Consider the following 12,846-nt stretch of genomic DNA (forward strand, 5'->3'; position numbering starts at 1 on the left):
TTATAATCCAACACTGAGGGAAGCCAAGGTAGAAAGTCAAGACAGGAACTTGAAAGAGGACCTGCTTACTGTCCACACAGCATTACCTCCAACGAAGGGACTCACTTCACAGTCAGAGAAGTGCAGGAGGAACCATGCAGGATGCTGCCTGACAGCTGGTAGGGAGGTTTACGCACAGCTAGGTTTCCTAGACAGTTCAGGTCCACCTACCAGTCCAGGGAATAAATAGTGCCACCCACTGTGGGCTAAACCCCATAAGTCAACACCTAAGACAATCCCGTACTGAAATGCCCACAGGCAAATCGGACTTAGGAAATTCCTCAACGAATACGCTCTTCTCAGATAAGTCTAGGTTGGATCAGGTTGACAGCTGAAACTCACCAGGGCAATCGCCTACATGCACATGCACTTAAACATCCACAACTCATCTCTGTAAATGGCCCAAAATGATGCCACAGAAGATGTGCAGGAAAATGTTACACATATCACCTGAGGTCATTAATATTCAGAGCTGAGTGAGGGGCATTCTGCTAAACTCAGCCAAACTCCTTTTAAGAAACATTTATCTCCAGGCAGAGCCTAGATAGCCAAAAGTAGATAGCCCATGCCCGAAACAGAAAGGACTGTGAAGAAGGTTTCTCTGCGTAATTATTCAATGGGGGTGTTATCTGCATAATGGGATATTTATTAACAACACTGGATTGGAACTCTACCTTCCAGATGCTTTTAGCAATCTCACAGCTATGGCAAACAAAATCACAAAATGTTCTACAGGTCAGGGAAGAGGGTTGAGGACCACTGCCACAGAACCATGACCACCCTGGTCGCAGATGCAACCCCTGGGGTAGCAGCTGATTTCCTGCCTTTGGTTGCAGAACAAGCTTGCCTACACCAAGGTCAACCCTAAGTGAATATCACACTTCAGTTAACAGAACCAAGACTGGAGGTGTTAGGTGTGGGAAGAGCCACAGTCATCTCCTCCAAGTGTTATTTTTCAGGGGACGGTTCTCTCTTGCAGCCTACACTGAACACACCGTACCAGGAACAGTGAGTGGGTTTGACATTTCGCTGGGGCAAATGACTCCTCTCAACGCTGACAATATTCTTGGGACAAAAGTATATCTCAAAGCAGTTTCTCTTCTCCCAAGTTCACATTCATTGAGAATTTACAGAGTGCATTTTGACTGAAGGATCGATAAGTGTCAAGAATTTTACCAGGAGTTGAAGGTGTCTGCTCTGGAGGTACAAAACCTCTCTCCCAATCTGCAGTACTAGCAAACCCAGAATTCTGAAGAGGACATGAAAATTGAGCACAAAGCTCAAATGCGAAGCTTGGAGCCACAGTCCCCAGACTCCTTTGGAGGAAGTGTCTTGGAGAGATCTTGTCCATGAGGCATACTTGCAAAATTCGAAGACTTGTCCCAAGACTTTAAATCCCACCTTAGTGGGTGATGTCTGGGCAGAGAGAAGAGGATGAGAGGGCAGCCATGAGCAGAGGCGACACCTGATCAGACACAGCTTCTAGATATGGGAGCTGGTACAGTTGCCTCCTTTTGTCTCCTAGTGACAACACAGTTTTGTTGTTGTTGTTCATTTTTTAAAAATATGTCATTATTATTTTTTTTTAATCATTACTAATCTTGTTCTGAAGACCAGGAGTTTGGGATATTCTTTCCAAATTTTTGTATTGTATAAATTAGCCAGAAGTAGCTTTGCCAAATGCATCTACCATGCTACTCGCTTCTGGTAGCATGCTCTACACACGCATGCAATTAGGCATGAATATCTCCCCTGCCAGACCACCACCTTCCAGAGAACCAGACAATGGCTGATTCCTTTCTGAACCTTCAGAACCTGGAGCAGTGACTGACACATAGCAAGAGCCCAGAAATGCAAAGGGAATACGACTTTGTACATACTCAAAACTCCTAAGAATTCAAAAGATGTTTAAATACCAAGAAAGGGCTCAATTAAGTTAAAAGGTCTCCCCTACATTACTTCAATTTTATATTAATGCGTAAATCGGTAGGTTCTCAATCATCCTCTCACATTACTTTTTTAAAATAAATTTTTTGAAGAAAGCCTATACTTCCATATACCCATGACATCCTTACTCTCGATTTTTCTGTCTCTCAGAATTTTCCACCACTATAGTCCCAAGTGGATAGACAAAAGGTGCTGAAGTTAGCAGGTCCATATACACAACCCAGGAGCCAACTCCACTTACCCCCTCTCCCCTTACCCACCTCTAGGGCAATCCACAAATTTTAGTAGTCAGTCAGTGAAAGTGAATGTGGCTTCCAGAGAGAACACCATCTGTTTTTCTGCCCCCCAATAAATAAAGTAACCCTGCTCTATAAATCTGTATTGCTCATGTGACGGAGACCCAGAATGGAAGGACAGACAGAATCTTTGCCCTATTTTAATGTCTTTAAAACAAATTCTTGGGTAACAATCTCTAAGGATCTATGAGCTGCACAACACTATGAAACTGATCTGGTATAAATACTGCTACCATGCACTAAACTCATGGGAATTATACACTTTCCAAATGTACACTGTCATCAAGGTCTTATGGCATTTCCTACGAAAACTCAATAGTCAAGCAGCACTTCATCAGCTGAGGTTGTTTTCAGGTGTGGGAACAGAAGGCCGAGGCTGCAGAAACGACCGCTGCTAGTCTGCATTTGGTGTCGCAGCCAGCAGACAGTCACAACCCACTTTTCATACATGTATAATTTCGTCTCCTACTAAAATATTCCCTTCTCTGGCATCTTGGAGTGGAGGCAAAAATCTGCCATTAGGGCCGTAAGTCCATCCTAGATAATCTGTTTCCCTAAACCAGGTCGCTCAGGGCTGATCTGGCACTGAGAGTTCTGTTTACTCAGCTTCGTTCCCTTCTGTTGACGACATCAATGTCTATCTACACAGCATACGGCGGAACACACAACACTCCAGGGACTCAAGGCTCTGAAGGTCAAACTGACAGACTAGGTCCGTGGGCTAGGAAAGGAGCATGCCCATTGTACTGGCACCAAACCACAGCGCAGGTTGCCAAGGGGGTAATATTGCAGCTTTGACATTAACCAGGGGTTTATTATTCTTCCACGCCCACACACCCTAATGCAAAGCTTGTGCTGTTCCAATCCAGGCCTGCTCTATGGGAGACAATTACGTTGAATGTGGACAAAACCCCACAGAGTCTCTGGCTCCAATGCTTCACTTGAGCCCTGGCAGCTGTTACTTCCACATTTTGAATCAGTTTCTGAATTGTGAGAGTCACTTCTCTGTAGATAACGTCTTATTCCAGGGCTAATTGAGATCTTGCCCCCCACGTTGCCAGTGGCTCCACTACTTCCTCAAATGTGTCCTTAAACACTCAGGAAGACATGTGGGCTAGGAGATGGCTCGACGGATAAAGTGATTGCCAAACATGAGGACTGGAGTTTGGACCCCTAGAACTCAGGCAAAAGCCAGGTGAATCTGGAAGCCCACTTGTGACTGTAGTCCACGGGAGTTGGAGACGGAATCCCTGGAGCAAGTGGGCTAGCCAGACAAGACAAAATGGTGAGCTATGGCAAGAGAGCCTGCCTCAATACATAAGGTGCAGACTGAACAACAAATGTGCTATCGTCACACAAATGTGCATACACACATACACCCTTACATACATGGTATATCCACACACATGTGAACACCCATGATACACACCCATGTACCTATAAGAAAATAAGAAGGAAAGAAGAAAAATATGTCCTAAAATGAAACTGATAAACCTCTTTAAATTTCCAAATCCATTATGTACTTGATTTAAACACATAACATTATTATATAATATATGAATATCATTCTAGATTGTAGAACTTCAAAACTGGTACTCAAACATTTGAGTCTGGGGGAAGGTGTAAACCTTTGAGTCTACTGGAGGGGGGAAGGTGTAAAGTTCTGCAAAATATGCACAATAGTCAAAGTGGTTATTTGTTGTTTAGACATTAGAAGTATCATCTCAAAATTTTACTGACCAATCACTGTCATTTATTACTCAAGAATGAGAACACTTAGTTTCAACTCCTGGTAAACAGATATTCTTCCTCATCTCACTCACATACCTGGTGTCATAATCATAAAGAATAAGGTCAAAAGAAAAATGAAGTTTACTTAATTTGCATTATTCATTTTATTCTATAATCAAAGACAAAAAAATACTCTAGGTTACATGACTTTGAGAAAGCTTACCATTTAGCCCAATTCCTCAGTTCCTTAGGTTAATACTTGGATGCAGATCACCAGGTTAGGGTCAAGAGTAACTAAACAGCACGTAATAGAGTATCCAACACTCAGCATTCAATACTCAATACATCTAAGCTCAAAAGACATCAGCTTTGGTTTTCATTCATTGCCAAGAGTTTTAAACATAAACGTTTTTATGGTTTGGATCTGAAATGTTTCCCCAAAGGCCATGTGCTTGGTCCCCAACTAGATGTACTTTTGGAGAATGGTGGAAGTGGTGGAAACTTAAGGAAGCTGGAGGAGGAAGCATGTCTGAATATGTCCTGGAAGGGTCTATCTTGTCCCTGGCCCCTTCCTCTGTGTTTCCTGGCTGTCATGAAATGAACAGCTCCCTCTGCCACACTCTCTAGCTACCACGATGCTCTGCCTCACCTCGAGACCCAAGCAATGGAACCAGCCAACAACAGATGGAATCCTGTGGAACTATGAGCCAAAATAAATATTTTCTCCCTTAATTTGATTTTTTCAGGTATTTTGGTCATAGAAACAACAAGAGAAACTAATAGAATTTTCTTTTGAATCCTTAGACAGGTTCTAGCTCCTGTTGTATGACAATCTCTGTTAGTCCTGCTTTCCGGACACAGGTCCTCCATACAAGGGTGATTAGTTACCTCTGCACAGGTCTCTTCTAACCATCTATATCAATTATCTGATGCTCTGAGATGGGGATCTAGTGGCCAAGGCCCTGTCTGTGACTATCTTAACAAAAATGAATTAGCAATACAATCAATCAAAAAACCACTATCCCAAGAGTTCTAGACAAATGCTTTCTAACCTTTTTTCGAGTCTCAATGATTTAATGTAACTTTATTTTGTGAAATGAAAGTCACATTCTTCTGTGCGTGAGTGTAAAATTTAGGTTTCTGGTTGAGCATGACAGAACAGGAATACACTGGAAGAGTATTCCCATAGGATGGCAGAAACATGGAATGGTGATGGGGTCTAGATACTAGAAGCTCACTGATAATCTCATCACAGAGTGCCGACTGTGGTCATCTTTGTACAGCTCTGTTCTTGAGTCAAACTGGCAAAGCTTTTCCTGCTGATAGGAGATGGGGGTGAAACCTAACCTTGGCCAATCAAACGCTCCTGTTCAAGACTTTAACTATGGAGTAAGTTTATTCACTCATTCATTAAATAATTATTGAGTACACCTTCTGTGTGTTAAAGATACGGCAGTGTAAAATAGTACAGCTCAAATCCTGGAATTTAAATTCTGATAACAGGAATGAAAAAACTTTAAAGTATAATTTTTCTGACGGTGATAAGTTCTACTTAGAAAATTAAAATTGTATGGGGGAAACAGAGGGTTGGAATGTGCATACGCCATTTTATGTTCAAGGGGCAAAGGTCAAAGATAAAGTGCCATTTGAGCAGAGACCCATAAGAAGCAAAGCACAAACCATGCAGATATTTACGACAGGTTGGTCCAGCAGAAATATAGTGGGAGTCACATATGTAATTTTAAACTTCCTAATCATCACATTAACAAGCAAAGTTCTAGGGTTAGAGAGATATCTCAGCAATAAGAGCACTGGCTGCTCTTGCAGAGGACCAGGGCTCAGTTCCCACGACCCACATGGTGGCTAACAACCATCCATAACTCCAGTTCCAGGAGATCCGATGCCCTCTTCTGGCTTCCGCTAGCATTGCATGACATAGGTGTGCTTATACACACAAGCAAAACACTTGCACCCATAAAATAAAAACAAATAAATAAAAAGTTTAAAGGTAAAGATACAAGTAGTTTTAAGAATATAATTTATGCACATGGTATATCCAGAATATTTTCATTATCAATAATATAGAAATTTCTGATGAGTACTCTCAAATTCTGCTTTTCATGATAGGTCTTCAAAATCTGGTATGCTTTTCACACTTACAACACATTTCAACTCCAGAGCTTAACAGCTGATATCTACCATAATAGGGAGTGCACATCCAGAACGTGTGCCACTTAAAGTAAATGTCGGAGCTATGAGAGAGAACGCATGTCTCTACAGAAGGGCGCACAGGCCACAGTGACCAATTTAACATGAGTGAAGGGAATTTAACATGAGGAGGCCCACTCATACAGTGTACTATGGATCTCTGTAAGGACTCTACTGTTAGTCTCTGTGAAAGTAGAAGACACTTGGATGGATCAGCTTCATGGACCTGTGACCTATGCAGCTCCACCGGACCCTGTTTCATCCCTGGTTTAATGATCTATTATTACTATCCTAAAATTCCCAATTTGGGGGCCAAAAGTTCCACATTTTTACTTATACTGGACCTAAAATTCATATATATAGTTGCAACTGGGAAGTTTTAATGAGAGAGTGCCATAAATTGTTTTAGGGTCTAAAAAGAAAACAGGCTGCTATATTAAGAACAGAGTGTAGGAACCACAAGGGTAGATGTAAGAAAACATCTGGTAGTGTAGGCCAGGTGCGAGATGGTGGCAAATGACACCAAAAGGAGAGGACAGTTAGTTCCATGTGTCTATACTTGCAGCATGGGGTCCAACAACATGCTATCTACAGTGACTTCCTGGTGCCTTCCCATCTCCCTCTGCTGACCACCTGGCTTCCATGATAGCTCTCTAGTACTCTGAAAGCTCTGTATAATTCTAACACTGCTTTTTATAGGAGAACAGGAATGGACTTCTCTTTTTGCTGACTCTTTTTCAATAAGACATACAAAACAGCAAATGGGAATTCTCCAAAAGTAAATTATGACGATGTTACAAAATCAAGGTCCCCTATATAAAATGGGCCACTTAAAGAAGGGAGAAAAGATGGGCCCTAATGAGGCTGAACATCTTGTTGGATCATTGTGCCAGAACTTCTTGTACACTCTCTCCACTGATTCCAAATGAGTAAAACATAAATAGTTTTACATGGATTTGGTTATTGCTATAGTCTGAGTGTGACACTCAAACCATATACATCCAAACAGTCTCAGTGTGACTGTATTAATAGGTGAAGCCCTTGGGGGAAAGACTATCTCATGACTTCCTTAATGGTATTAAACCACTATAAAAGGGCAAAGGGAGCTAGCTTGGCCTTTGCACCCCTCCATCCTCTCCATTCTGTGACAGTACAGCATTAACCCCTTGCGGGGGTTGCAGTGACAAGGGGCCAACTTGGCAGCAGAAGGAAGACCTTTACCAGACACCAAACCTGCCCACAAATGATCCCTGACTTTCTAACCTCCAGAACTATGAGAAACTGAGTGTCTGTTCTTCATCAATTACTCGGTCTCAGATATTTTGATAGAGTAGCAGGAATGGATAAAGACGACAGGATATAGTCCACCAAAGTTTATGTAACTATAAAATATATATATATATACATATCTGAAATGCATTAAAAGACACTGAACCCCCCCCATATATACTATTCAGCCCTCAATAAGGAAAATAAAAATAAAAATAAAAATTAGCATGTTGGACTTTTTATTTGTATATCTGTCTCGTCTTTTCAGTGGTGGAGACTGAACTTGGGGCCCAGCACATGGCTACCACATGCTCTTAGTGCTGAGCTTAGTTCCTGCTCTCCCCTACTGAGCCCTACTATTTTAAGTTTTTGCATATAATGTTATATAATTACCTAGTGTTACAATAACAAACAAAAAGAATTGTCTTCATTTAGTTTTTAGGTAATCAAATAGAAAACGCATGGGGCAGGCTAAAAATAATATTACTATTAGTAAATTAAATACCAGCAGGCATAAGTTGATACTTTCTAGTCTAAATTTGTAAAGATAATTTTCTACAAATCTCTCTGAAATGTTAAAACGTACAAAATACCAACCCTCACTTGGGAGAGTTTGTATCAGCATCTCACCTTTTTCTGCAGAACATTGATTTTCCTTTCCTTCACTTCTAACATATCTTTCATGTCTCGAATCTCTCCAGCGAGGGTCCCCTTCTCTTCTGTGAGGTCTTGCAACTGTTTTGTTTTCTTATTGAGAAAGGATTCTTTCTCTTCCAGCCGTAATCTCAGAGCATCTACCTGAAATGAGGAAAAAGAAAAGAGGTTTTGGTTTTACAAGGAGGTTGTCCATAACCATCAGTGGTACCCTGGGGATGGGGGTGGCATCCTGTGGCACCTGAGCATAGCACGACTAAACTTCTGTTCTGCTCAGCACTGTCTCAGTGCATTTTAACAGCCTATGATCTGCCGTAATGTTCCCCTGTGCATATATGTGAACACTGATGCCTTTTAAAAGAGACTATACGGTGAAATAAGGCATGATGAAGCAGTAGCGTGTTCCCACATTTACTTCTCTGATTATGGAAAACAACACGTTTGCTTAGAGGGGGAAACAAAGCACACTAATTCTCCATGTCAAGAGCCCAGGGAGGGAAAAAGGCTGCTCGTGTTCTGCAGCATCTTCCAGGAATACAGAGAACATGATGAGCATTTGGAAGAGCATGATTGACACTAGAAGAACGCTGCTAAATCAGAACAGCTCATGGTGCCACGAACAAGCTCTTCTGCTGGGGTGAGACCGTGATGGGGAAGGCAAACACCCCTCCTCCAGCTGCAGGGGAACTGCTCTGCAAGCGCTTAAAACAGACAAAGCATAGCAAAACATCCCCACCGCTACCAGCACTCAAAAAAAAGAAAGAACTCCAGTTTCCAAATGTCATTATTAAAGGAAAAAGCATAAGCTTTATGTATATTTGATATTTGCATGGGGAAGGATATATGTGTTTGTGTGATTGTGTGTACATGTATGTGCAAGTATGTAGAGGCCAGAGGCTGAGGTCCAGTATCTTCTTCAACTGCAGCTGCTCTCCACCTTCTTCCTCCCCCTCGACCTCCCCCTCTCCCTGCCCGTCCCCTTCTTCCTCCTCCTCCTCTTACTTCTCCTCCTTTTCCTCCTCCTTCTCTTCCTCAACACAGAGTATCTTACTAAATCTGGAGTTGAAGGAGTCCTCTGGACTGATTGGCTGGCCTACAAACCCCAGGGATCCTCCTGCCTCAGCCTCCCCAGACCTGAGATTACAGGTGCATTCTGTCACTCATGACTTTCAGATGGACACTGGGATTACAAACTCGGGTATTCATGCTTATACAGCAAGCAATTTTCTGATCAAGTCATCTTCTGAACACCATGCACAAAGAAAGTTTTAGTTCTAGACTAGACTTCTTCTGTGACCAAATCATAGAAGAAAAACCACTGAAGTGATAGAAAAATAAGAGAAAGTAAAGAATACGAAGACTATTAAAAGATCATTTTAAAGGAAATGGTTTTTTTTGAAATTCCACCTTAGTAATTTACATCACATTTTGACCCATATTTACAAATGCACACTATGCTAGTTTCTTAATGCAACTATGACACATTATATGAAGTCTTAGTGTCCATAATTATTATCAATAACAAGCTATGAGTTTTCCAAGGAAATTCGTGGCTGAACATTGATATATAATATGTAACTCCTAAGACATCTGTTTCCTTATTTGGAAGTTAGTACTAAAATCACTGTGCTTCCATTTTGGCAGATGGCACCACTGTCATCAGAAGGTTGTTACAATGACATCCATCTCCAACGTAGTAATATTAAGAGGAGGGTATTCGAGGGGATGTTCATGTTGTTGGGGACAGTACTTATGAATAGGGTTAGCTCCCCTATAAAACAAGCCCAAAGGAGATCAATAGATTATTGCACCATGTGAGGATTTAGCACGAAGGTGCCAAATGTAAGGCAGAGAGAGAGAGAGACAGAGAGAGAGACCTCACTACACACTCAGCCTATCAGCATATTGATCTTAGACTTCCCAGCTACTAAACTGTTAAGAAATACATTCTTGTTGACCATAAGCCACCAGAGATAGGTATTTTGGTATGTCAGCTAAGTAGATTTAGCTAAATAGGCTAAGATGACAACCGTGATTCATTTTCTCTGGTTCAGTGTGCTGGATAGCTTTAGTGTCAACTTGACACACCTGGGTTGAGGGAGCCTCAGTTGGGAAATTTTCTTCATTGGACTGTCCTGTGGCCATGTCCGTGGGACATCTTCTTGATTACTGAGTGATGTGGGAGGGTCCAGCCCACTGGGGGTGGTGCCATCCCTGGGCAGGTGGGCCTGTGTTGCATAAGCAAGCAGGCTGAGCAGGGGCCAGGAGATCAAGCCAGTAAGAAGCATTCCTCCATGGTCTGTGCTCCAGCTCCTGCCTCCAGGTTCCTGCCCTGAGTTCCTACCTTGGGCTCCCTGATGAACTGTGACCTGGGAGACGTAAGCTAAATAAACCCTTTCCTCCCTAAGTTGGTATTGGTCAGAGTATTTCCTCACAGCAATGAAGAGACAAACTAGAACAGAAATTGGTACCAGAGAGTAGGGTATTGCTGTGACAGACCTGACCCAGTTGTTTTGGGAGGACTGTGGAAGTGTTTGGAACTTTGGGCTGGAAAAGCCATTGAATGCTCAGGGCTTGTAGCTGTGGAGCTTGGAACAGTTCTGCTGAAAGAGTTGTCGATGAAAGCCTGGCTTGTGAAGCTTCAAAGGGAAGTGGAGACTATCAGGGCTGTTCATGTGATATTTTGAATTGAGAATCTGTGGGTTCTGGTTGGCTGGGGCTGAAAAATCAGCTGTAAGTAACAAGATATCAGCATCACTAAGGTGAAATCTTCTGGGAGGTATTTCCTCAGAGTCAGAACGTAGAGGGGACCCAAGCTAGAAGCAGGACTTGGTAATGTGTAAGAGTCTCCTGCATGTTTCTGGTGTTGAAAGCATGAAGGAGTCACAGAGAGCAGCTGAGGCTTGGCACTCTGAGAGGCCAGGAAAGGCCATGGTGAAAGTGCAGCTTCAGTTGCAGTGAAGACCCCAGGATGAAGGGGTCATGGAGAGAATCTGGGGCTTTGCACCCTGAGAGACAAGAAGAGGCCATTGGTGAAGGTGTAGCCTCAGTATCAGTGGAGACCCCAGCTTTTTGGAGATGCTAGGACCATGGGACAACCATCAAGGACAGCAGGAGGTGTGGAATGGAGCTGGCCTGGGTCTGCAAGACGAGCTCTGTGTGCTGAGGATGGCAGAGTCAGAGAAGTGGAGCTGCCAGAACCCTTTGGAGCCCAGAAGATTGGGAGTAAATCCCAGATGTCCAGCCTTGAGCTACTTTGCTGGACTTCAGCTTTGCTTAGGTGTGCCTGATTCTTCCTTTTTTTAATTTTTAATAATTACATGATTAGAAGAAGCATTTCATTACAGCTTTAACATATTCAGTAACATACTCCACAGCAAGAGTACATCTCTTTCACAAATGGCTGTAAGCTTCTAGGTTCACAGTTGAATTAATACAGTTATACAATGTGGGAAGCGAGCACAGCCGAGCCAGCCAAAGATGGAGCCCTGGCTGGCTGCCAAACCTTGTGCTGTTTACTTCAACTCTTGGCTGATTGCCAAGGCTCGTGAATCCCGCTTGTTTACCCCAACTCTGAAGTATGGTGAGCCCAAAAACAGGTGCTGCCAGCCTGATGATCTTGCTACGTGGCTAATGAGCTGCACTCTGCCTGCCCGCTGCACGTGTGTGTGCCCTGATTGGTCCTGGCTAGAGGGAGGGCTGTTGGAAACGCTATATGAACAGCTGAGGTGTGTAATATAGAACAGAACAGAAAAGAAGATAACTACAGCAACAACGAGACAGCATCATAGTGAGAGAGAATGAGATAAGTGAGAATGAAGTGAGAGAGAATGAAGTAAGAATGTAGTGAGAGAGAATAAAGTGAGAGAGAATGAAGTGAGAGATATAGGAGAACAGAACGAAGCAGCATCATAGTGGGTGAGATAGTGAAGAGAATATGAGAAAGAATAAGAGAGAATAAAGGAAGAAAGAGAAACAGAAGCTTGAACCTCACCTTGGTGTCTGTGTCGTTTTTCCTCGGCTCTGCTGGACAGAGTCGTGGCTTACGACAATACAATACTGAACACAGTATAAGCCCCATAAGACATAAAATTGAATGAGTTTTTAACCTTTGATAAAGATCTCCATTTCATTTTAGAAAATATGGTTCCTTGCAGAAAGACTCATTATTTTTGCTACTAACACTGAGATAACTGGCACATGCATCTCTAATCTGTGCGTATCCGATTATTACTAGACATAATCGGTTGCACTTGGATCCTTGGCACCTATATATGTCTATAAAGTCATCTGGTAGATTTCAATGGTAATGTTTATCTCCTTTACTGATTAACATGACATATATTTCCATGCTTCCTCCTCAAATATAATGCATTTTTTAAAATTTGTTGATTTTTTGTGTGTGTGTATATCACACAGAACATCCCAAACCATCTTATTCAACTATACACCCACTTCCCAGATGGAACCCTCCCATAGCCTCCCTCCCCCCACTACAGCCCTTACACTCTGATATCCCTGCTACTGTCTGCTGTGTTGTCAGCACCCCCAGCCAATCCCCACTACTTGTACATCTGGTGAATCTAGTTGGCCTAGACTAGAGCTCTTTGTTTAAGGAAGGTCAGCTGTTCCTCATCTAGCAGCAATCAGTTGTCAATATTCCTTTAAGTAAGATTGGGGTCTGCTGTTCATTTTCCCAGTT

The 12,846-nt window shown here is 42.4% G+C and overlaps 1 protein-coding gene across 17 annotated transcripts in view; it reads right to left on the bottom strand.

Moving 5' to 3' along the window:
* The window catches only part of Erc2 (ELKS/RAB6-interacting/CAST family member 2), a 1,070,830-nt gene that overhangs the window by 569,076 nt on the left and 488,908 nt on the right, over positions 1-12,846 (bottom strand). For all 17 annotated transcript variants that reach the window (XR_001872873.2, XR_003846883.1, XR_003846882.1 and 14 more), the window contains exon 7: positions 8,121-8,288. Coding sequence is in view for 14 of the 17 variants with exons in the window: in XM_008851846.3 (XP_008850068.1) it covers positions 8,121-8,288 (168 nt within the window). In the remaining 3 variants the exon portion in view is untranslated. The remainder of the gene's footprint in view (positions 1-8,120; positions 8,289-12,846) is intronic.

Source organism: Nannospalax galili, unplaced genomic scaffold (genome assembly GCF_000622305.1).
Source record: "Nannospalax galili isolate Female #2095 unplaced genomic scaffold, S.galili_v1.0 scaffold485, whole genome shotgun sequence".
NCBI classification, from domain to species: Eukaryota; Metazoa; Chordata; class Mammalia; order Rodentia; family Spalacidae; genus Nannospalax; species Nannospalax galili.